Source organism: Phocoena sinus, chromosome 7 (genome assembly GCF_008692025.1).
Source record: "Phocoena sinus isolate mPhoSin1 chromosome 7, mPhoSin1.pri, whole genome shotgun sequence".
In the NCBI taxonomy this organism is placed as follows: Eukaryota; Metazoa; Chordata; class Mammalia; order Artiodactyla; family Phocoenidae; genus Phocoena; species Phocoena sinus.
In genome coordinates this window covers 95,630,951-95,655,248 of record NC_045769.1, presented here as the reverse complement: position 1 = coordinate 95,655,248, position 24,298 = coordinate 95,630,951, and the positions used below count along the sequence as shown (strand labels likewise).

The window sequence follows — 24,298 nt, the reverse complement described above, 5'->3', positions numbered from 1 at the left end:
GATCTTAGTTCCCCGACCAGGGATCGAACCCGTGCCCCCCAACAGTGGAAGCGCTGAGGAAGTGGGTTTTTTTATTTGTTATAAAATGAAACACAAACATGTAAAACCACTAAATATATAGCAGAGTGAATTATTATAAGGTAAACAACTTTGTAACTACCACTCAAATCAAACAAGGGAACTTTGCTAACTACCCCAGAAGTGCCTTCATGTGCTCCATCCCAATGTCAACCCTTTCCTTCCCTCCACAAAGGGATAGAAAAACTGTCCTATCCTTCCCCATTATTAAAGATTTGATAGGTTTCTTAAATCTCTCAAGGTACAGGTTTCCCCTCTATCCCTTTCTTTTACTTAAATTTTATCTGTTGAAGGACCTAGGACATTATACCTGTAGAGTTGCCACCTGTCTGGGTTTTGCTAACTGTATATTCATGGTGCAGTTTATTATGTTCCTTTGTTGCTGTATTCCCTGCAAATTGCCAGTTGGATCCAGAAATTTGATCAGACTCATGTTAGATCCCTTTGGCAGGACTACAGGTGATGTTATATTCTTTAATCAGCAGGCACCTGATGTCTCGTGGTCTTTTTGTGGTGTTAGCAGCTGTCGATATTCAATGCCTAGATCCTTTTATTCATTGTGATACTTTAATTCTGTCATTTCTTCTTCATTTATTAATTGGAATATTTGTATAGTGAAATGTTGTGATTCATCACTATTTGGACATCCGGTGGTACAAGTTCATATAGGAAAGGCAGAATAAATACTTGATTCTTGCCCTGTATTTACCACCTTTGTTGAGATAAAATTTACATACCATATATTTCATCCTTTGAAAGTGTACGATTCAGTGGTTTTTGCATACGTTCACAAAGTTGTACGTCAATTTTAGAAATCTGTATCACCCCAAGAAGAAATCCCACATCCTTTAGCCATCTCTTCCCATTCTTCCAACCAGCCTATTCTGGACATTCCCTATAAATGGAATCATTCAATGTGTGGTCCTTTGTGACTGGCCTCTTTCACTTAGTACATAATGTTTTCAAGGTTCATCTGTGTTGTAGCATGTATCAGTACTTCATTTATTTTTCTTGCTGAACTACCATTATACCACATTTTGTATATACATTTATCAGTTAGTGGACATTTGGGTTGTTTCTACTGTTTGGCTGTTATATTGCTACTATGAACATTTATGTATGTTTTTGTGTAGATAGATGTTTTGGTTTCTATTGAATATATACCCAGGAGTAGAATTGCTGGACCATCTAGTAACTCTGTCTGTACCCATATAGTCTGGGATAGTTTCCTCAGTATCTGTTATAGCAAGATATTCCAGGTTCATCCTGTATGTTTTATATCCACAGCTGAAATGGCCATTTCTTTAAGAAACCCTGCTTTTTCTTTTAGTAGAAAGTGGTATTACAGGATATCAACCTGGACCCTGGAGATACTCATTGTTGCTATGTTTGTCTTGTTTTTAGGCATCTTCAATGAACAGAGCAAGGAAATACATAGTACAGTAAATATGTATTCGCTATACACATCAACATATTGTTTGTTATTCATTTAACAGTAAATATATGAACTATACAAAATATAGGTGGACTTGTTTTATATATATATACATTTTAAATATATATATTTAAGATACCTTAGGAATTCATTCTGATTCAAGCAACAATAGCATTTTTTACTTCTTTCTTTTCTTTAACCTCTTTTGTATTACATCTCTGTGACCTTTCTTTCACACCAAAAATCTTAGTTTTGAAGGATGTGGGAATGATAGGATTTAAATATCCCAATATCACTTGTTAATCCCACATTACACAAACATGTCTCAGAATTACAGTACAACCACCACCAGTGTAATTACTGAGAACAGTTAAGTGTTTTTGTTTGCTTTCCCCTCTCACCCCTGGTTTTTAAAAGTTGTACCTACATTATCATAAATAGCCATTACAAAACTCTCCCTTTTAATCTTCATTCAAGCTTAGTTCTGCAAGTAACTTTATTTGTATTGTTCACCACCAGTGCGTATGTTGAAGTCTCTATAGTCATTTTGATTGTTTAAAGTTATCTTGAAGATCATGGAAACAATATTGTCTGAATCCTTGGATGTTGATAATTGTTTGTGCCCTTTATATCCAAGGTCAGTTTTGCTGGATAGAAAATGTTTGGCTTGTGCTTTCTTCTCTTAAGTATCTTAAATATGTAACAATTGCTTTTTTCTTTTTTCCTGGTATAAAGCATTGCTGGCAGTTTGGGTGGTGATCTAACGTTCTTATATTTATTTTTGCCTAAGTGGTCAAAGGATTTTTTTTCCTTAAAAATCTAGGTGGTTCTGGGTTGATATGCTCAGGTGTGTGATGTGCTCTTTGAATGTGTGATTTCATATCTTTTTTTACTTAGGTTTTGTGTTATGAATCTTTTTTTCTTTTATTTTCAACATCTTTATTGGAGTATAATTGCTTTACAATGCTGTGTTAGTTTCTGCTGTATAACAGTGAATCAGCTATACATATACATACATCCACATATTTCCTCTGTCTTGCATCTCCCTCCCACCCTCCCTATCCCACCCCTCTAGGTGGACACAAAGCACCTAGCTGATTTCCCTGTGCTATGCGGCTGATTGCCACTAGCTATCTACTTTACATTTGGTAGTGTATATATGTCCATGCCACTCTCTCACTTCATCCCAGCTTACCCTTCCCCCACCCCGTGTCAAGTCCATTCTCTACGTCTGCATCTTTATTCCTGTCCTGCCCCTGTGTTCTTCAGAACCATTTTTTGTGTGTGTGTGGGATTCCATATATATGTGTTAGCATACGGTATTTGTTTTTCTCTTTCTGACTTACTTCACTCTCTATGAAAGACTCTAGGTCCATCCACCTCACTACAGATAACTCAGTTTCGTTTCTATCTATGGCTCAGTAATATTCCATTGTATATATATATGCCACATTTTCTTCATCCACTCATCTGTCAGTGGACACACAGGTTGCTTCCATGTCCTGGCTATTGTAAATAGAGCTGCAATGAACATTGTGGTACATGACTTTTTGAATTTTGGTTTTCTCAGGGTATATGCCCAGTAGTGGGATTACTGGGTCGTATTGTAGTTCTAGTTTTTTAAGGAACCTCCATACTGTTCTCCATAGTGGCTGTATCAATTTACATTCCTACCAACAGTGCAAGAGGGTTCCCTGTTCTCCACACCGTCTCCAGCATTTATTGTTTGTAGATTTTTTTTTTTAAGATGTTGGGGGTAGGAGTTTATTAATTAATTTATTTATTTTTGCTGTGTTGGGTCTTCGTTTCTGTGCGAGGGCTTTCTCTAGTTGTGGCAAGCGGGGGCCACTGTTCATCGCGGTGCGCGGGCCTCTCTTGTTGTGGAGCACAGGCTCCAGACGCGCAGGCTCAGTAGTTGTGGCTCACGGACCTAGTTGCTCCATGGCATGTGGTTTCCTCCCAGACCAGGGCTCGAACCCGTGTCCCCTGCATTAGCAGGCAGATTCTCAACCACTGTGCCACAGGGAAACCCGTGTTTGTAGATTTTTTGATGATGACCATTCTGACTGGTGTGAGGTGATACTTCACGGTAGTTTTGATTTGCATTTCTCTAATGATTAGTGATGTTCAGCATCCTTTCATGTATTTGTTGGCAATCTGTATATCTTCTTTGGAGAAATGTTTGTTTAGGTCTTCTGCCCATTTTTGGATCGGGTTGTTTATTTTTTTGATATTAAGCTGCATGAGCTCCTTGTATATTTTGTCAGTAGCTTTGTTTGCAAATATTTTCTCCCATTCTGAGAGTTGTCTTTTCATCGTGATTGTTTTCCTTTGCTGTGCAAAAGTTTTAAGGTTCATTAGCTCCCATTTGTTTATTTTTGTTTTTATTTCCATTTCTCTAGGAGGTGGGTCAAAAAGGATCTTGCTGTGATTTATGTCATAGAGTGTTCTGCCTATGTTTTCCTCTAAGAGTTTGATAGTGTCCAGCCTTACATTTAGGTCTTTAATGCATTTTGAGTTTATTTTTGTGTATGGTGTTAGGGAGTGTTCTAATTTCTTTCTTTTACATGTACCTGTCCACTTTTCCCAGCACCATTTACTGAAGAGGCTGTCTTTTCTCCACTGTATATTCTAGCCTCCTTTATCAAAGATAAGGTGACCATATGTTTGTGGGTTTATCTCTGGGCTTTCTGTCTTGTTCCATTGATCTATATTTCTGTTTTTGTGCCAGTACCATACTTTCTTGATTACTGTAGCTTTGTAGTATAGTCTGAAATCAGGGAGCCTGATTCCTCCAGCTCCATTTTTCTTTCTCAGCGTTGCTTTCGCTATTTGGGGTCTTTTGTGTTTCCATATAAATAGTGAAGTTTTTTGTTCTAGTGCTGTGAAAAATGCCATTGGTAGTTTGATAGGGATTGCACTGAATCTGTAGATTGCCTTGAGTAGTATGGTCTTTTTAACAATGTTAATTGTTCCAATCCATGAGCACAATACATCTCTCAATCTGTTTGTGTCATCTTTACTTTCTTTCATCAGTGTCTTATAGTTTTCTGCATACAGGTCTTTTGTCTCCTTAAGTAGGTTTATTCCTAGGTATTTTTTTTGTTACAGTGGTAAATGGGAGTGTTTCTTTAATTTCTCTTTCAGATTTTTCATCATTAATGTATAGGAATGCAAAAGATTTCTGTGCTCTAATTTTGTATCCTGCTACTTTACAAATTCATTGATTAGCTCTAGTAGTTTCTGGTAGCATTTTAGGATTCTCTGTATAGTATCATGTCATCTGCAAACAGTGACAGTTTTACTTCTTCTTTTCCAATTTGGATTCCTTTTATTTCTTTTTCTTCTCTGATTGCTATGGCTAAAACTTCCAAAATAATGTTGAATAAGAGTGATGAGAGTGGGCAGCGTTGTCTTGTTCCTGATCTTCATGGAAGTGCTTTCAGTTTTTCATCATTGAGAACCATGTTGGCTGTGGGTTTGTCATATATGGCCTTTATTATGTTGAGGTAAGTTCCCTCTATGCCTACTTTCTGGAGGGTTTTTATCATACATGGGTGTTGAATTTTGTCGAAAGCTTTTTCTGCGTCTATTGAGATGATCATATGGTTTTTCTCCTTCAGTTTGTTAATATGGTGTATCACGTTGATTGATTTGCATATATTGAAAATATTGAAGAATCCTTTCATTCCTGCAATAAACCCCACTTGATCATGGTGTATGATCCGTTTAATGTGCTGTTGGATTCTGTGTGCTAGTATTTTGTTGAGGATTTTTGCATCTATGTTCATCAGTGATACTGGCCTTTAGTTTTCTTTCTTTGTGACATCTTTGTCTGTCTGCTTTTGGTATCAGGGTGATGGTGGCCTTGTAGAATGAGTTTGGGAGTGTTCCTCCCTCTGGTATGTTTTGGAAGAGTTTAAGAAGGATAGGTGTTAGCTCTTCTCTAAATGTTTGAATTCACCTGTGAAGCCATCTGGTCCTGGGCTTTTGTTTGTTGGAAGATTTTTAATCACAGTTTCAATTTCAGTGCTTGTGATTGGTCTGTTTATATTTTCTGTTTCTTCCTGGTTCAGTCTCAGAAGGTTGTGCTTTTCTAAGAATGTCCATTTCTCCCAGTTTGTCCATTTTATTGGCATACACTTGCTTGTAGTAATCTCTCATGATCCTTTGTATTTCTGCAGTCTCAGTTGTTACTTCTCCTTTTTCATTTCTAATTCTGTTGATTTGAGTCTTCCTTTTTTCTTAATGAGTCTGGCTAATGGTTTACTAATTTTAGTTTTTAGTTTTACTGATCTTTGCTATCATTTCCTTCATTTCTTTTTCATTTATTTCTGATCTGATCTTTATGCTTCCTTTCCTTCTGCTAACTTTGGTGGTTTTTTGTTCTTCTTTCTCTAATTGCTTTAGGTGTAGGTTGTTTATTTGAAATTTTTTTGTTTCTTGTGGTAGGATTGTATTGCTATAAACTTCCCTCTTAGAACTGCTTTTGATGCATCCCATAGGTTTTGGGTCATCATGTTTTCATTGTCATTCGTTTCTAGGTATTTTTTGGTTTCCTTTTTGATTTCGTCTGTGATCTCTTGGTGAAGTAATGTATTGTTTAGCCTCCATGTATTTGTATTTTTTCAGATATTTTCCTGTAATTGATATCTAGTCTCATAGCATTGTGGTTGGAAAAGATACTTGATACGATTTCAGTTTTCTTACATTTACCAAGGCTTGGTTTATGACCCAAGATATGATCTATCCTGGACAGTGTTCCATGAGCACTTGAGAAGAAAGTGTAATCTTCTGTTTTGGATGGGAATGTCCTATAAATATCAATTAAGTCCATCTTGTTTAACGTATCATTTAAAGCTTGTGTTTCCTTATTTATTTTCATTTTGGATGATCTGTCCATTGGTGAAGGTGGGGTGTTAAAGTCCCCTACTATGATTGTGTTACTGTCGATTTCCCCTTTTATGGCTGTTAGCATTTGTCTTATGTATTGAGGTGCTCCTATGTTGGGTGCATAAATATTTACAATTGTTATATCTTTTTCTTGGATTGATCCCTTGATCATTATGTAGGGTGCGTCTTTGTCTCTTGTAATAGTCTTTATTTTAGAGTCTATTTGTCTGATTTGAGAATTGCTACTCCAGCTTTCTTTTGATTTCCTTTGCATGGCATATCTTTTTCCATTCCCTCACTTTCTGTCTGCATGTGTCCCTAGGTCTGAAGTGGGTCTCTTGTAGACAGCATATATATGGGGGTTGTTTTTGTATCCATTCAGCCAGTCTGTGTCTTTTGGTTGGAGCATTTAATCCATTCATATTTAAGGTAGTTATTGATATGTATGTTCCTATTACCATTCTCTTAATTGTTTTGGGTTTGTTATTGTAATTCTTTTCCTCCTCTTGTGTTTCCTGCTTAGAGAAGTTCCTTTAGTATTTGTTGTAGAGCTGGTTTGGTGGTGCAGAATTCTCTTAGCTTTTGCTTATCTGTAAAGGTTTTAGTTTCTGCATCCAATCTGAATGAGATCCTCTCTGGGTAGAGTAATCTGGTTGTAGGTTTTTCCCTTTCATCACTTTAAATATGTCCTGCCACTCCCTTCTGGCTTGCAGAGTTTCTGCTGAAAGATGAGCTGTTAACCTTCTGGGGATTCCCTTGTATGTTATTTTTCCCTTGCTGCTTTTAATATTTTTTCTTTGTATTTAATTTTTGATAGTTTGATTAATGTGTGTCTTGGCGTGTTTCTCCTTGGATTTATCCTGTATGGGACTCTCTGTGCTTCCTGGACTTGATTGACTATTTCCTTTCCCATATTAGGGAAGTTTTCAACTGTAATCTCTTCAAATACTTTTTCAGTCCCTTTTTTTTTTCTCTTCTTCTTCTGGGATCCCTGTAATTTGAATGTTGTTGCATTTAATGTTGTTCCAGAGGTCTCTGAGATTGTCCCAATTCTTTTCATTCTTTTTCTTTATTCTGCTTTGCAGTAGTTATTTCCACTATTTTATCTTCCAGGTCATGTATCCGTTCTTCTCCCTCAGTTATTCTGCTATTGATTCCTTCTAGAGAATTTTTAACTTCAGTTATTGTGATGTTCATCACTGTTGGTTTGCTCTTTAGTTCTTCTAGGTCCTTATTAAACATTTCTTGTATTTTCTTCCTTCTATTTCCAAGATTTTGGATCATCTTTACTGTCATTACTCTGAATTCTTTTTCAGGTAGACTGCCTATTTCCTCTTCATTTGTTAGGTCTGTTGGGTTTTTACCCTGCTCTTTCATCCGCTGTGTATTTCTCTTTCTTCTCATTTTGCCTAACTTGCTGTGTTTGGGGTCTCCATTTCGCAGGCTGCAGGTTCATAGTTTCCATTGTTTTTGGTGTCTCCTCCCAGTGGGTAAGGTTGGTTCAGTGGGTTGTGTAGGCTTCCTGGTGGAGGGGACTAGTGCCTGTGTTCTGGTGGATGAGGTTGGATCTTGTTTTTCTGATGGGCAGGACAGCATCTGGTGGTGTGTTTTGGGGTGTCTCTGACCTTATGATTTTAGGCAGCTTCTCTGCTAATGGGTATATTTGTGTTCCTGTGTTGCTAGTTGTTTGGCATAGCATGTCCAGAACTGTAGCTTGCTGGTCGTTGAGTTGAGCTGGGTCTTGGCTTTGAGATGGAGATCTGTGGGAGAGCTTTCGCAGGTTGATATTATGTGGGGTCGGGAGGTCTCTGGTGGACCAGTGTCCTGAACTCGCATCTCCCACCTCAGAGACACAGGCCTGACACCCGCCCAGAGCACCAAGACCCTGTCAGCCACACAGCTCAGAAGAAAAGGGAGAAGAAAGAAAGAAAGAAAGGAAATAAATAAAATAAAGGTGTTAAAATTAATTATTAAAAATAATAAAAGTAATTTTAAAAAGAAGGAAAGAAGAGTGCAACCAAACCAAAAAACAAATCTTCCAATGATAACGAGTGCTAAAATCTATACTAAAAAACAAAAACAAAAAACGGACAGTCAGAACCCTAGGACAAATGGCAAAAGCAAAGCTATACAGACAGAAATCACACAAAGAAGCATACACATACACACAAAAAGAGAAAAAGGAAAAAATATATATATATAAAAAATAAAAAAAAAGGAAGAGAGCAACCAAATCAATAAGCAAATCTACCAGTCATAATAAGCTCTAAATACTAAACTAAGATAAACATAAAACCAGAAATAGGGGCTTCCCTGGTGGCGCAGTGGTTGAGAGTTCGCCTGCCTATGCAGGGCACACGGGTTCGTGCCCCGGTCCAGGAAGATCCCACATGCCGCGGAGGGGCTCGGCCGGTGAGCCATGGCCGCTGGGCCTGCGCGTCCGGAGCCTGTGCTCCACAACGGGAGAGGCCACAACAGTGAGAGGCCCGTGAACCGCAAAAAAAAAAAAAAAAAAAAAAACCAGAAATAAATTAGATGCAGAAAGCAAACCCCAAGTCTATAGTTGCTCCCAAAGTCCACCACCCTCAATTTTGGGATGATTTGTTGTCTATTTAGGTATTCCACAGATGCAGGTACATCAAGTTGATTGTGGAAATATAATCCGCTGCTCCTGAGGCTGCCTGGAGAACTTTCTCTTCTATATTGTACAGCTCTTGGGGTTCAGCTTTGGGTTTGGACCCACCTTTGCGTGTAGGTTGCCTGAGGGCATCTGTTCCCCACCCAGACAGGACAAGGTTAAAGGATTGGCTGATTCGGGGGCTCACTCAGGCCCTGGGGTGGGGAGGGGTATGGATGCAGGGCGAGCCTGCGGCAGCAGAGGCCAGCAGGACGTTGCACCCGCCTTAGGCGCACCGTGTGTTCTCCCAGGGAAGTTGTCCCTGGATCACGGGACCGTAATAGTGGCGGGCTGCACAGGCTCCCGGGAGGGGCGGTGTGGACAGTGACCTGTGCTCGCACACAGGCTTCTTGGTGACTGCAGCGGCAGCCTTAGGGTCTCATGCCCATCTCTGGTGTCCGTGCTGATAGCCACGGCTCATGCCTGTCTCTGGAGCTCATTTAGGCGGTGCTCTGAATCCCCTCTCCTCGCGCACCTGGAAACAGTGGCCTTTTGCTTCTTCAGCAGCTCCAGACTTTTTCCCGGACTCCCTCCCAGCTAGCTGTGGCACACTAGCCCCCTTCAGGCTGTGTTCACGCAGCCAACCCCAGTCCTGTCCCTGGGATCTGACCTCTGAAGCCTGAGCCTCAGCTCCCAGCCCCCGCCCGCCCTGGCGGGTGAGCAGACAAGCCTCTTGGGCTGGTGAGTGCTGGTCAGCGCTGATCCTCTGTGCGGGGATCTCTCCGCTTTGCCCTCTGCACCCCCTTGCTGTGCTCTCCTCCGTGACCCCGAAGCTCCCTGCTCCACCACCCGCAGTCTCTGCCCGCGAAGGGGCTTCCTAGTGTTGGGAAACCTTTCCTCCTTCACAGCTCCCTCCCACTGGTGCAGGTCCCGTCCCTATCCTTTTGTCTCTGTTTTTTCTTTTGCCCTACCCAGGTATGTGGGGAGTTTCTTGCCTTTTGAGAGGTCTGAGGTCTTCTGCCAGCATTCAGTAGGTGTTCTGTAGCTTGCTCCATATGTAGATGTAGTTTTGATGTATTTGTGGGGAGGAAGGTGATCTCCATGTCGTTTACTCCTCCACCATCTTGTAGGTGCAAATTCACCATCTGAATCATTTTTTAAATGTCTGTTAGTTTGGAGGTGTGATGGTTTGTTAAATTTTTTGGTGTTTTTAATTGTGGTAAAATATAACATAAAATGTAACATTTAAACTATTTTTAAGTGTACAGTTCAGTGACATTAAGTACGTTCACATTGTGTGCACCCATCCCCACCATCCATCCATATCCAGAACGTTTTATCTTCACAAACTGAAAGTCTATTTAGTAATCAAACTTCACATTTCCCCTTTCTCCCCACCCCCAGCAACCACCATCCTACTTTGCTATGAATTTCACTATTCTTGGTTCCTCCTATAAGTGGAATCTTAAAATATTTGAACTTTCATGTCTAGCTTATTCCACTTTACCTGATGTCTTCAAGATTCATGTTTGTTGTAGCATGTGTCAGAATTTCCTTTCTTTCTAAAGCTGAGTAATATTCCATTGTATGTTTGTACTACAGTTGTTCATCCATTTTAATTTGTTAATGGACAGATGGATAGCTGCTATAAACATGAATATACAAGTTGCTCAATTCCTTGCTTTCAGTATTTCAGGGTGTATACCCAGAAATGGATTTACTGGATCACATTGTAATTCTGGGTTTAATTTTTTGAGGAACTGCCGTACTGTTTTCCATAGCAATAGCACCATCTCGTATTCCAACTAGGAATGCACACAGATGCCAATTTCACATCCTCACCAACACTCTTTTTTTTGGTGTTTTTGGCTGCATTGGGTCTTTGTTGCTGCGCACAGGCTTTTCTCTGGTTGTGGAAAGTGGCTACTCTTCATTGCGGTGGCTTCTCTTGTTGCAGAGCACGGGCTCTGGGCGTGTGGGCTCTAGAGTGCAGGCTCAGTAGTTGTGGTGCACGGGCTTAGTTGCTCCGCAGCATGTGGGATCTTCCCAGACCAGGGCTCGAACCCAAGTCCCCTGCATTTGCAGGCGGATTCTTGACCACTGTGCCACCAAGGAAGCCCCACCAACACTTACTCTTCTGGTTTTCTGATAATAACCATCCTAACAGGTGTGAAGTGGTATTTCATTGTAGTTTTGATTTGAGATTCTCTGATGACTACTGGTGTTGAGCATCTTTTCATGTGATTATTGGTCATTTATCTTCTTTGGAGAAATGTCTACTCAAGTCCTTTGTCCATATTTTAGTTGAGTGTTTTGTTGTTAAGTTATATGAGTTCTTCATATACTCTGGATATTGATCCCTTATCATATACATGATTTGCAAGTATTTTCTCCCATTCTGTAGGCCAACTTCATATATATGTGTGTATATAATATATATAATATATATTTTAGTGCACAAAAGGTTTTAATTTTGATGAAGTCCAAATTTTTTCTTCTGTTGCCTGTGCTCTTTTTTTTTTTTCCCCGCAGTACGCGGGCCTCTCACTGTTGTGGCCTCTCCTGTTGTAGAGCACAGACTCCGGACGCACAGGCCCAGCGGCCATGGCTCACGGGCCCAGCCGCTCCACGGCATGTGGGATCTTCCCAGACCGGGCCACGAACCCATGTCCCCGGCATCAGCACCAGGGAAGCCTGTTGCCTGTGCTTTTGGTGTCATATCCAAGAAATCATTGCCGGGCTTCCCTGGTGGCGCAGTGGTTGAGAGTCCGCCTGCCGATGCAGGGGACATGGGTTTGTGCCCTGGTCCGGAAAGATCCCACATGCCGTTGAGCAGCTGGGCCTGTGAGCCGTGGCCGCTAGGCCTGTGCGTCCGGAGCCTGTGCTCTGCAACAGGAGAGGCCACAACAGTGAGAGGCCTGCGTACTGTGGGCGAAAAAAAAAAGAAATAATTGCCAAATCCAAAATTATAATCCAAAATTATTTCCCGTATTCTTCTAAGTTTTATAGTTTTAGTTCTTACATTTAAGTCTTTGGTCCATAGTGAGCTAATTTTTATATATGGTGTAAGGTAAGGGTCTGATTTTTGCATGCGGATATTGTTTTCTCAGTACCATTGTTGACTCTTTTTTTAAGCAGTTCTTTCTAGTGTGATTTTTGTTGCTTAGGGACAACTCTTCTAATTTTTTTCTTATAGTATCTTTGTAAGACCTAAATACTTTTTGTGATACTCACTTTTTTCAGAGATTAGTTTTCCTGAGTTTTAAGTAGATGTGTTTCAGAGGAGCTTTTCTAACTTCACTGTTATTTTGTGTGATATTCAGAAATGTAGCAGGTGGCTTTCTGGGGCTTCCTGGCTGTGTTCCCCTACCTCATTTTTTTTTTTTTTTTTTTTTTAGTTGTTGGGGGTAGGAGTTTATTAATTAATTTATTTTTGCTGGGTTGGGTCTTCGTTTCTGTGCGAGGGCTTTCTTTAGTCGTGGCAAGCGGGGGGCCACTCTTCATCACGGTGCGCAGGCCTCTCACTATCGCGGCCTTTCTTGCTGCGGAGCACAGGCTCCAGACGCGCAGGCTCAGTAGGTGTGGCTCACGGGCCCAGCCGCTCCGCGGCATGTGGGATCCTCCCGGACCGGGGCACGAACCCGTGTCCCCTGCATCGGCAGGCGGACTCTCAACCACTGCGCCACCAGGGAAGCCCCCCCTACCTCATTTTTATCTCTGCTTTGCCTTGTACCTATCCTGCCAATTTTGCTTTTTGTTCCCAGAAGTTTTTCTTCAATATGGAGTCCTGGAAGAGAGCCTTGGGAGATCAGTTTCAAAAGTTCATAGAAGTTAGCTTCAACACTTTAAGCCTTATTCTAGGCCTCATGCATTCATCCACTTAATTGGACTTGACAGAATTTTTCCCAGGTTTAGCTGCTGTTATCAAATTGGCCTGCCATGGTTTCCAGTGGGTGCCTGTTGGCTACTTTGAGTTTCTTCTGTTATCAAGTCCAGCACATGCCCCATTACTTCCCTTTCCTTATTGCATAGATGCTGATACTGTAGGTATTGTGGTTACAGTAGCCTGTTTTCTCCTCTCCCATTTGTATATTGGGATTTCCTTGTTAAGTGGTTTGGTTATAAGCATCCATAGGCTCTTGGTTTTGCTATCTTGTTACTCTGATTTTCTGTGGAGATTTGAGTAAGCAAGGCAGAAGATCCCTCAGAGAGCGTTTGATAGACATATGAAAGCATGTGATATTGTTAGATTTTTTTTCAGATTGATTCTGAAAAGAGCTCAAAGTTTTTTAAAAAAGCTTTGAAACATGGTGCTCTATATGTCTAGTTACATATGTTGACTGATGGAATGTATTGACCATATCTTATACAAGTCTTTATAAAGTCTTCATGAAGCAACTTTTTTCCCTCAAAATTAAATGATTGTAAAATATTCATATAATTCATACTTTTTTTCGTGCACACACACATACTTGTGTCTGCTAGTCTTGTTAGTTCATATGCTTCTTTGATGGCTTTAGCTTATTTGTCCCAGAACTAAGAAAGTATTTTATACAATTTGGTGATGTAGTCATTCTAAACTGAGCCTGGTCTATAGAATAGAGCAGATTTTTATGTTAACAAATATGCAAAGAGTGTTTGCATTAGCCAAGGCACACAAAGGTCTCTGTATGAAGACTGACTTTATGTAATTTATAAACTGATTTTGAAGGCATAACAAAGATATTTTTAGTACATAAAATTGTTTACAGTAATTTTTTTAAGTGAAAATCAGACTATATCACTATACATTCTACTATAAACATGTGTACACATTCTAGGGAATGAGGAAAGTGATAGAAACATCCTTACCACCCCACAGCATTTTGGGGCCTAGTTGTAAAGCTGGCATGTTAAGTACTCCGTGTATGTCATATTTAAGGAAATAGATGTGATGTGAACTAATGGGCATAGGGTTTCTTTTGCGGGTGATGAAAATATACCTTAAATTCACCAGTTTAGAATGTGTAATTCAGTGGGTATATTTATAGAGTTATGCAGCCATTATCACAATCTAAGTGTATAGTACTTTCATCACCCCAAAAAGAAACCCCATGCCTATTAGCAGTTCGCTGATTTTTCTCCCCCCTCCCAATCCTGGACAACCATTCTGTCTCTGTAGATTTGCCTATTCTGGACATTGCATATAAATGGAATTATGCAATATGTGGTATTACACTTAGCATAATGTTTCCAAGATTCGCCCATGGTGTAGCATATATTAGCACTTCGTTCCTTTTTACTGCTGAGTAACATTCCATTCATTGTGTGGATATCTCATTTTATTCATCCATTTATCAGTTTGTGGACATCTAGGTTGTTTCAAATTTTTTGCTATTGTGAATAATGCTGGTGTGAACATTCGTGTGCAAGGTTTTGTGTGGAGTTAAGGTTTTGTTTTCTCTTGAGTATATACCTGGGAGTGGAATTGCTAGATTGTATGGTAAACCTAGACCTCAATAATCTTAGGTAGCTTCTTTTTTAATATTTTATTTATTTATTTATTTATTTTGGCGGCACCGGGTCTTAGTTGTGGCACATGAGATCTTCCTTGTGGCGTGAGGGATCTTTTAGTTGAGGCATGTGGACTTCTTAGTTTTTGCATGTGGACACTCAGTTGCAACATGCATGCGGGATCTAGTTCCCTGACTAGGGACTGAACCCAGGCCCCCTGCATTGTGAGTGAGGAGTCTTACCCACTGAACCACCAGGGAAGTCCCTTGGATAGCTTTTTTAAAGACATTTTGTGAAACTGCCAAATGGTTTTCCAGAGTATTCATACCATTTTACCTTCCCATAAACAACGTTAAATGGTTCCACTTTCTCCACATCTTTGCCAGCACTTAAACTGGCTTTTTTCAAAATTATGGTTATCCTAGTGAGTGTACAGTAGTATCTCGTGGTTTTGATTTGCTTTTCCGTAGTGATTAATGGTCTAGAGCATCTTTTCATGTGTGTGTTGGCTATTTGTATATGCTTAAGCCTTGAACAGTACAGGGTTTAGGGACCCCACCCCCACACACTAGGAAATATGCATAGAACTTTACCGTTGCCCTGCCCTCTGTATACAAGGTTCTACATCTGTGGATTCAACCCACTGCAGTTGCTAAGGCACTGTAGTATGTATTTATTGAAAAAAAATCTAAGTTGTAGGACGTCTTTATATATTCTGGGTAATAATCGCTTATCAGAAAAATAATTTGGGAGTTTTTTCTTCCATTCCATTGCTTGTCTTTTTCACATTCTTGATGGTGTCATTTGTAGCACATGTATCCAATTTATTAATATTTTTCTTTTGTCACTTGTGCTTTGGTATATCTAAGAAAGCATTGCCTGATCCAAAGTTATGAAGATTTATTGCTGTATTCTTATAGGAGTTTTTTTAAATAGCTTTAGCTCTTACATTTTGTCCTGTGATCCATTTTCAGTTACTTTTGGTTTGTGGTGTTAAAGAGGGAGGGATGGACTTCATTTTTTTGCATGTGATTATATGGTTGTCCCAGCACTATTAGGTGAAAAGACTTTATTGAATTATCTTGACACTCTTGTTGAAAAATCAGTTTATTGAATTATCTTGACACTCTTGTTGAAAAATCAGTTGACCATAAATATAATGTTTATTTCTGAACTCTTTGTTCTATTCCACAACCTATATGTCTTTATGCAGTACCACATAGTCTTGATTACTGTAGCTTGTAAGTTTTGAATTCAGGAAGTATGAGTCTTTCCAACTTTGTTCTTCTTTTTCAAGGTTGTTTTGGTTATTCTCTGTCCCTTGCATTTCCATATGAATTTTAGGATCAGCTGGTCAGTTTCTGCAAAAAAGAAGCTGGGATTTGACAGGGATTTTGTGAATCTGTAGATCAATTTGGAGAATCAGGCCATCTTCACAGTATTAATTCTTCTATAACATTAGTTTTTGTTTGTTTAGCCATCTGAAGAAAAGTGGTTTTTTTAAGGTTTATGTGGTATGATAGAATACATATGCAACGTTAATGTTCTTATTTCACAGTACTATGATTGTTTATTATGGGCTGGTAGGAGCTGAATATGTAAGGGAGAGTTGAACACCAACATTTGAAATGCTAAGGGTATTTTAAACTATAAATTGATTTTTTTTCATTTTTGTAACAAATTCATAATGATGAGGTATTCCTCAATAAATAAATTTTAAAATGCCAAATTGTGTTAAGCATATTAAATGTGTTTAAATATAATGTAATTACTTTGGAAATCAAGCCCTGTTCTCTTCATCAGTACTATTTTTCAGCAATACTGAATACTAGTATTTTTTCAGTCTTTATTAAGCCAGCTCTTTTTAAAATGTAACTAGATGTTCCAAATAACATCCAACCTGAAGATTTGTTTAAATTCTCAACATAAAATTTCTTACGTTGACAGTATTACACTCACACATAATTATATGGGTAGGAAAACAGCTAAAATGCCAGAGTGAGTTAATGACATTTTCTGTAACACTGAAATGCCAGTGTTTTCAGTGCAGTAAAATTAAGGGTTTAAACCCCTTTTTAACATTGTACTGGAATTTTGGTTTAATTTGTTGAAGCTTGGTGATCTTTCTTAGTAACAAACGGACATTTTGACCTATTCCATTTTCTTCTTTGTTGGGGGGCTGTTTTCCTTCATATCTAAGTTTTTACTTTACTTTTCCTGTTCTGGGATCCTCTTTCTGTGAGTCTTTGCTGAAGTTAAACCATTACCACTTTTCCGTAACTATAGCCATAGGCAAGTGAGTTCCAGATTCAGACTGTGGTATCTAGAACTAGCTGGATATTTATTAATGAAGCGTCTTCAAGGCACAGAAAATAATTACTCCTATTCTTAGGGGACAGGAAGTGTTGGGGCAGTTAAGGGACAAGGCAGAAATGGCCTCACCAGCCTGTAGGACCTAAAGATGAAACCTAAGAAAAGATTAGAAAAAGCTTGTTGATGATGTATTAGCAAATAGAAAGCAGACTTGGAGGTCTTTGCTTCTGTTAGGGCTTTTTTGCATTAGCAGATTTAAAGTTGAAGAGTAATAAAACAGCTATGGCTAGTTCTTAAATAAAAATGTATACACAAAGTGTATGCAGAAAATTAACTACTAAAAGAATAAAGACCAGAATGATTTATTTGAAACTGATTTTGATGTAGCCATTTCCAGTGACTTAGACATCACCCAAGCTTTTTGTTATTGCAAACTGACCTTGCCTCCAACTATCAAGGTTGAAGGCAGCAATGGAGAGTGAAGAATGTCAGCAGTGAAGGCATCATGAGCAGAAGGGGGAGACAGCGGCCAGGAATGGGCAGGAGGAGAAAGATGGAGAAGGAAGGGAGTCAGATCAAGCGGTAGGAATGGAAACATACAAAGGAATAGAATAAGAGAAGAATGTAAAAACAGCTGGAGGGAGAAAGGAAAAGAGGAGTGCAAGTGTAATCATTTAAGTAAAGTCAGGTGTCATCATTTCAGTGTTTGAATCTGCTTATTAGTTAGGAGTACAATGAACCCTTTAAAGAATTGAGTTTAACCGTGGAAGAAAGAAGGTGAGCGAGAAAGAAGGGAATTTTGATGAGCATGTTAAATCACTTTTTAAATTTAAGATCAACCCTAAAAATACACAACTGTTGTTTCATTTTGCAGCATAGTAATAATAATATTTGAGTCATATTACAATGGGGCACTATTCTAAGTGCTTTACATATATTGATTCATTTAATCCTTACCACAACTTAATAAGCAGATACTATTTCTCCCATTTTACAGATGCGGAAACTGAGCCACAAAGAGAATAAGTAATTTGCCTAGGCTAGTCAGATAACAGAGCCAGGATTCCACTGAGGCAGTCTGACTACTGTGCTACAGCTGGCTTCATCACCTCTACCTCCCCCTCTCCATCATTTGTATGGTATATTTCTGTAGAAATTTGTCTTGTTTTGAGAATGTAATATACCCTTGAAATAGTTGTACATCTGCTAGAGTGACAAACTGTGGACACTATTTAAAGATCAGTTTTTCTTCTCTTTAGTTACAGCAACTTGAGAAAGTTTATTAAACTCAGTACCAGATCACAAAAGATGAATAGTGCATGGTCCCTGTCCCCAGTGAACTGAATCTCAGTTTGTAATTGGTCATTTGAACCAACCAAATGTCTACTCCAATATTGGTGTGAATTCTTTTACTTTGAACCAAGTTTGCTATTGAATGTTTGTTGTCTTCAGAAGTATGCTCACCTTTAAAAGCCACCGACCAACTAGAAGTGTTGTCGTTACTTAAAGGTTTTTGAGCTATTTTTGTTTTAATAAGCTAAACAACAAAGTCAGCTTTTCATACAAAAAGCAGTGGTACCTAGTTTGATTACCTTCCTTAGTCATCCTTAAAATTAAAGCCTCGCATGGATATTCACAAAGTATCTAAAAAGGTGTTTTGTTTTGTTTTGTTTTTACAGCCCTGATGGAGTAAGATGTTTGCAGGCAGTAGAGGAGGAAATGTGAATGGAGGTAGTGGATTTCACCAGAAACTTTGGAAGAGTGTTGGGTATTAGTTGCACTGGAGGAGGATGAGAATTGAGCCCTATTTAGAGGGAGAACAGAAAGACTTCTGTGAGGAGTGTGGGTAAATAAACCAGGAACCTATCCTGAAGATCATTGCTTAGCTCCTTGAATACTTAATTTTTAAAACTTTTTTGTAGAATTTTAGAATCATTCACTAGCATGCATATTTTGTGTCCATTGAGACTGTCTTCTAAGGAGAAGAGCTATGTGGTTTGAAAGTGCTTCTTGATATTGAGGTTTACAAAAAGTCTGAAGAGGATGGAGCTGTGACTGGGAGTCCTAAGAGATTTTACCAAGAAAAACTCATTGGAGACTTTTAGAAGTGCCCTTTAGGCAAGTAAGAGAAATTCTGGATTATCTGGTGTTAGGAAGACAGTTTAAATATTAAGTTCAGTCTAATTTGACTTTTCATTTGAGCCTGTATTGCTTCACTGTTTGACAGAGTTCTAGCATTTGAAGGTTGACTTAGCCATTTCCCTCTTAGACATGAACGAGATAATAAATGAGAGATTGTGGGAAACTGAGAGTATCTTCATTTTATTGAGTGTTTCTTGCATTTCTTACCTTGGCATTGGCTCTTAGATTTTTTGTTTTGACATTTGGAATACTCTGAACTTAATATTGGTGCCTTTATATTAATATGTGGATTATCCACATGTCATTCATTAAGCAAGCATTTTGAACAGCAGCTCACAATGCTGGATAACGAATGAATAATTTAGTCTCTGTGTTCAAGCTGCTTCTAGACTGGTAGGGCAGACAAAGTTAATAAACCCCAAGTTAGAGTACAGTGTAAGTACAATGATAGAGGAATACACCATTTGCTATTGAATAAAGAAGAGCAATTCACTCTTACTCGGGAATTTTACCTTGGGTGGGTGTGATCTTTTGAGGCAAGCTGTTAAATAGAAAAGGAATTAATCAAACAGACTAGGTAGCAGTGGTAAGAAATTTTCAGTATGTAGACAGAATGACAAAACAGATAGAACATAATTGTCCACTCTCAGTTATCTTACACTTTCTACATCTCAGGGACCCCCCTGCCCTGGATGACTGCCATATAACTGGTATCTCAAGAATATTGACTAATTTTGGTATTGCTTAATTAAATCTGTTGTAAAGAATAACAGTTTAGTCTGTATCTATGAAAACTAAGAATAAGTTGCTTTTCTGAGCATTCTCAGTTTTTTAAACCATTTCCTGTTGTAATTTTAAGAGACTGAAATAAATTGAAAGTCCAAGATGGAATTATTCAGTCTATTTAAGGTAACATTATTGCTGGTTGTTTGTAGCCAAACTCACTTAATTTTAGGTATGTTTTAAAGATTTATACACAGGAAGAGAACTTCGTGAAGTCATTTTTACTCCATTGACTCATCTGCAAATGCAGTTGGACTAGAGAAGGCCCCTTTCAGATCCAAAATCCAGTGATTAAATTTTATATCTCAAGAATGATATTTATAAGTTGTTTTAAAAGCTATCAGAAGAAAGATCCATCTCCCCTGTATCAAATTTTCTCCTTATGTTAACTACCCAAATCGTGTAGCTTGATTTATGCCCCCCTCTCTCCTCCCCTCCTTCTTTTGGCATTGTTTCTGTATAGTGATTGATAACCCCTCAGATGCAGTTAGACTCAGATATTCATCTCTTGAAAAAATAATGTACCTGAATCTTGACGTTTAGAAATTATCTTTTCATGACAAATTTTTTGTATATATTCCTAGAATGTTATTTGAACTTAAATTATGCCAGTTTTCTGAGTCAGCAATTATTTGGTTTACTACTAAGTTTTTGGATAAATATTTGCTCAAAATTGGTGTTCTCTTAGTATCTTTATAGTGCAATGTTCTTATGTTTCTATCCCAAGAACATAACTTACTAAAGCTAAAAAAAAAAAAAAAGTTAATTTTTTCATCTCCAGTTAGAAAGGTTTCTACTCTATTGGTTTGTCTTACATGTTTATATTCCCTGGCTTTTTAGCTACTTTTAATATTGCTATATTGAAGTAATAGAGATACTAGGGAGCAGTTTCATGTTCAGAATCCTCTTATTTTGCCTTGTAGATTCTTGTTCTTTTTCTCTCTTAAGCAAGATTGTATAGCTCTTAGCCACAAAATGAAGCATTGATTAAAAGAATCCTAGTAAGTGGTGACTGCCTCAAAAGAGGGAAAATCTGGGTATACTTTACCCACTTTTCTTTTTCTTTTTTCTTTTTCTTTCTTTTTTTTTTTTTTAAAGCTTTGGCTTCATTATTTTGCTTGAGTTTTTTCCTTTACCTCCACAATGTGCGTTAATATTATTTAAACTCTTAGCTAAAGTGTAAGTCTTTTTCCTTTTAGAATTCTACTTGCAAAACAAGTAAAACAGATTTTATAGACTGAGGTAACTAGTTCTATCTAATGAATAACTTTTAAAAAATTTAATCTCGTCATAGCCCAACTTCAGTTCATACTATTAATATGGCATTCCTTTTTTGCATGCCCCCTCCCTTAGAAAGTAGAAAGTGTTTCCAAAATTTATTTGTTTTTAAATCACCAAATTTTATCTTTTCCACAGATAATATCACCTACTGCATTATTTTTGGCTGCAAAAGTAGAAGAACAGGCTCGAAAACTTGAACATGTTATCAAAGTAGCACATGCTTGTCTTCATCCCCTAGAGCCACTGCTGGATACTAAATGTGATGTATGTAAAAATTGGGTGTTTTGGGTTTTGAAACCTTTTCATTATTTAGATTTAATAAAAATACAATTCGATTAGTGTTGCCTTCCAATGCTGCTTATTACTATTACGACTTAGGAATGTAATACCAGGAAGTGTTCTGACAGAAACATATTTCATGTTAATGTTCATGAATTTCATTGTCATTCTGCATCATGTAAAGCTTTGATTCAAAGGTACTTTTTAAGTGTTTCACATTTTGTTTATCTTCACAGCAAACCTGTGATATATGTAGAGGGTATATCATATCACCTTCATCGTTTGGGTGTATTTAAGACCAGAGATATATAATTCTCTTAAATTGTCGGCAAGTAAGGGAATAGAAAAACCTCTGGATTTATCTCTAGACCAGTAATTACTCTTTTTATGGAAGTGTTCCTTTATTAATGCGTGTATGCTACTACTATTCTCTGACACATAAAGATTTATTTTACCATGCTTTCATGAGTGTCATTTTGAAATTATTTTTGTTTTCCTAAAGAGTAATACTGGTTTACAGGCAGCTTGTTCATCACCAGTGTTTCAATAGACCTTGTTTGAAAACACCATTTTTAAATGTTCTGACATCTTAAAACAGAAGCTAGCATTCTGGGCCTTTGAAATCCTTTTTCTAGCACTCCTATGTAAGTGAGTTGCTTTATCAGGAACTGTTAACTACTGAATGACTACCAGACTGTATTAATTCAGTTTGATTTGGATCAAGTTTAAGGTCCAAATTAAATATATCTGATTTTATTAATGACAGGTTTTATCCTACATGTTGGCTTTTAGGGACTAAAATATTAATGTAGCTATTCAATGATAGAGAATGTATGATTATTTAAAGTTACTTCTTATAGTTTCTATTAACTTTACAAATTCAGAATTATTTCTTGTGAATGCTTAGGGTATTGTTCAAATAATAGAAAAATCTGTGTTTTAAAATTCAGCTCAGTGATCTCAAAATGGGCATAAATAAAATTAAAGGTGCTTTCACTCTAAGTTTAGCAATATGTCCTTAGAAATGAATATTTATATATAATATAGTTTTCTTATCACCTTAGTCAATTGTCATGATATAAGAATGAGATGGCAGGAAAGTTTTCATACCTTTTATTCCCCGAGTAATTACATTAGGGCAATGATTTATTGAAGTTGAGGGAGAAGATCGTCTGTTTTTGTCCCCACAGGTGTATGGTACATTGTTTTGGTATTTTATAGCTAAAATTTTTTCTTTTAATCTAGGGGTTTGAGGGATTGTTTTATTTTGTCTTTTCTGAAGAGAGGAATTTAATTCTAAAAAATAACGCACTGACCTACTGTGACAGTCAAGGAATTACTACATGAAATATCCTAGAGTGAGTTGATAAATCCTTTTCTTTAAAGGCCAGTTCGAATTTAATCTTACTTGGGTTGGCGCTTCCTGTCCTTAATGAATCTTGAAGCACCAATGCCTAGGTAAAGTTTTACGTTACAGACTGGAGATGTCTTTTTTCAATTAACCTACCCCCTTTCATATTATTATTTTTAGATTGGTGTTTGTTTTGTTTTGTTTTGCTTTGCTTTGCTTTGTTTACATTTCCTGTATTAGAAGTAATTGAATTTAGAGTTTCCTGTATTAGAAGTAATTGAATTGAGAATTATCACAGAAAATAGGTTTTCTCTATCACCCTCAGTTTTATTTTCTTCATATTTCCAAACTACCTTGCAGTAGTTTGTAATGAATCTATAATACTCATGAGATTTAACAGTCCCATAGTCTAGTAGTGTTATGTTTATTAAGCATTTTAATATTATTATTTTTACCTGGCAGGCTTACCTTCAGCAGACTCAAGAACTGGTTTTACTTGAAACCATAATGCTACAAACCCTAGGTATGTACTTATGTCAGGTATTATTTGTGTGTGTGTGTTCTTCAGTGCAGTATTCTAAATAAAGGAAAAGATTTCTGGAGTAATTTTATCATTGAAGAAAGTTTCATTTGAAAATAAAGTTTGGTGCCAGAATAGTATTTTAATTTTGTTTAGCATTTAATTGAATGGCAAACATAGCCTTCAGTGTGATTTCTTATATTTTCAGAGAGTTGAGACACTGTGCTTCATTTTGGATTTGCATTGGGGAATAAAGTGGTCCTTTAGGGCTGTGGTGTATGACTGTAATATGTATAAACATACATGGCAGTCCTGCTGTACTAGAGCTTATGAATTTATCACATCATTTTATTGTATTTTTTAAAATATTTATTTGGTTGCACTGGGTCTTAGTTGGGGCAGGTGGGCTCCTTAGTTGAGGCAGGCAGGCTCCTTAGTTGTGGCATGTGGGCTCCTTAGTTGTGGCATGCGAACTCTTAGTTGCAGCATGCATGTGGGATCTAGTTCCCTGACCAGGGATGGAACCCAGGCCCCCTGCATTGGGAGCATGGAGTCTTATCCGCTGTGCCACCAGAGAAGTCCCTATCACATCATTTTAAATGTGACATAGTAGTTTATTTAAATGTTGATCGTCCTTGTCTAAAAGTTATATTGTCTGCAAGGTTTGTGCAACTTAAGTATCTGTAAAAATTGTTTATTCTAATCTCTTACTTTACTCATGAGGAAATTGAGCCCTAAGCAGGTTTTGACTGTGTACAGTCATATATTACTTCTGGAAGAACCTAGCAGGGTGTAGTGGGAAGAACATAGGCTTTATGGAGATCTGCGCTTAAATGTGTAAGCCTCTTTACTTTCTAAACTTGGTCAGAGTTCCTTTACCTTTCGTACCTCCATCCTGTATGTGCAAGGTGGAATAATAATGTAGCTATAACATTGTGACTTTGAAGATGAAAGATTGTTGTGGTTTTTTTTTTTTTTTTTTTTGCTGTACGCGGGCCTCTCACTGTTGTGGCCTCTCCCGTTGCGGAGCGCAGGCTCAGCGGCCATGGCTCACGGGCCCAGCCACTCTGCAGCATGTGGGATCTTCCCGGACCAGGACACAAACCCATGTCC

At 38.0% G+C, this 24,298-nt stretch overlaps 1 protein-coding gene across 13 annotated transcripts in view; it reads left to right on the top strand.

Moving 5' to 3' along the window:
• Positions 1–24,298, top strand: part of CCNT2 (cyclin T2) — a 48,348-nt gene that overhangs the window by 8,534 nt on the left and 15,516 nt on the right. For 9 of the 13 annotated variants that reach the window (XR_004350667.1, XR_004350665.1, XR_004350666.1 and 6 more), the window contains 2 exons: positions 21,171–21,299; positions 23,128–23,188. Coding sequence is in view for 8 of the 13 variants with exons in the window: in XM_032636914.1 (XP_032492805.1) it covers positions 21,171–21,299; positions 23,128–23,188 (190 nt within the window). In the remaining 5 variants the exon portion in view is untranslated. Of the gene's footprint in view, positions 1–17,826; positions 21,300–22,559; positions 22,673–23,127; positions 23,189–24,298 lie in introns of those variants that run through there. The other 4 variants (XM_032636919.1, XM_032636918.1, XM_032636921.1 and 1 more) reach the window with 4 other exon arrangements.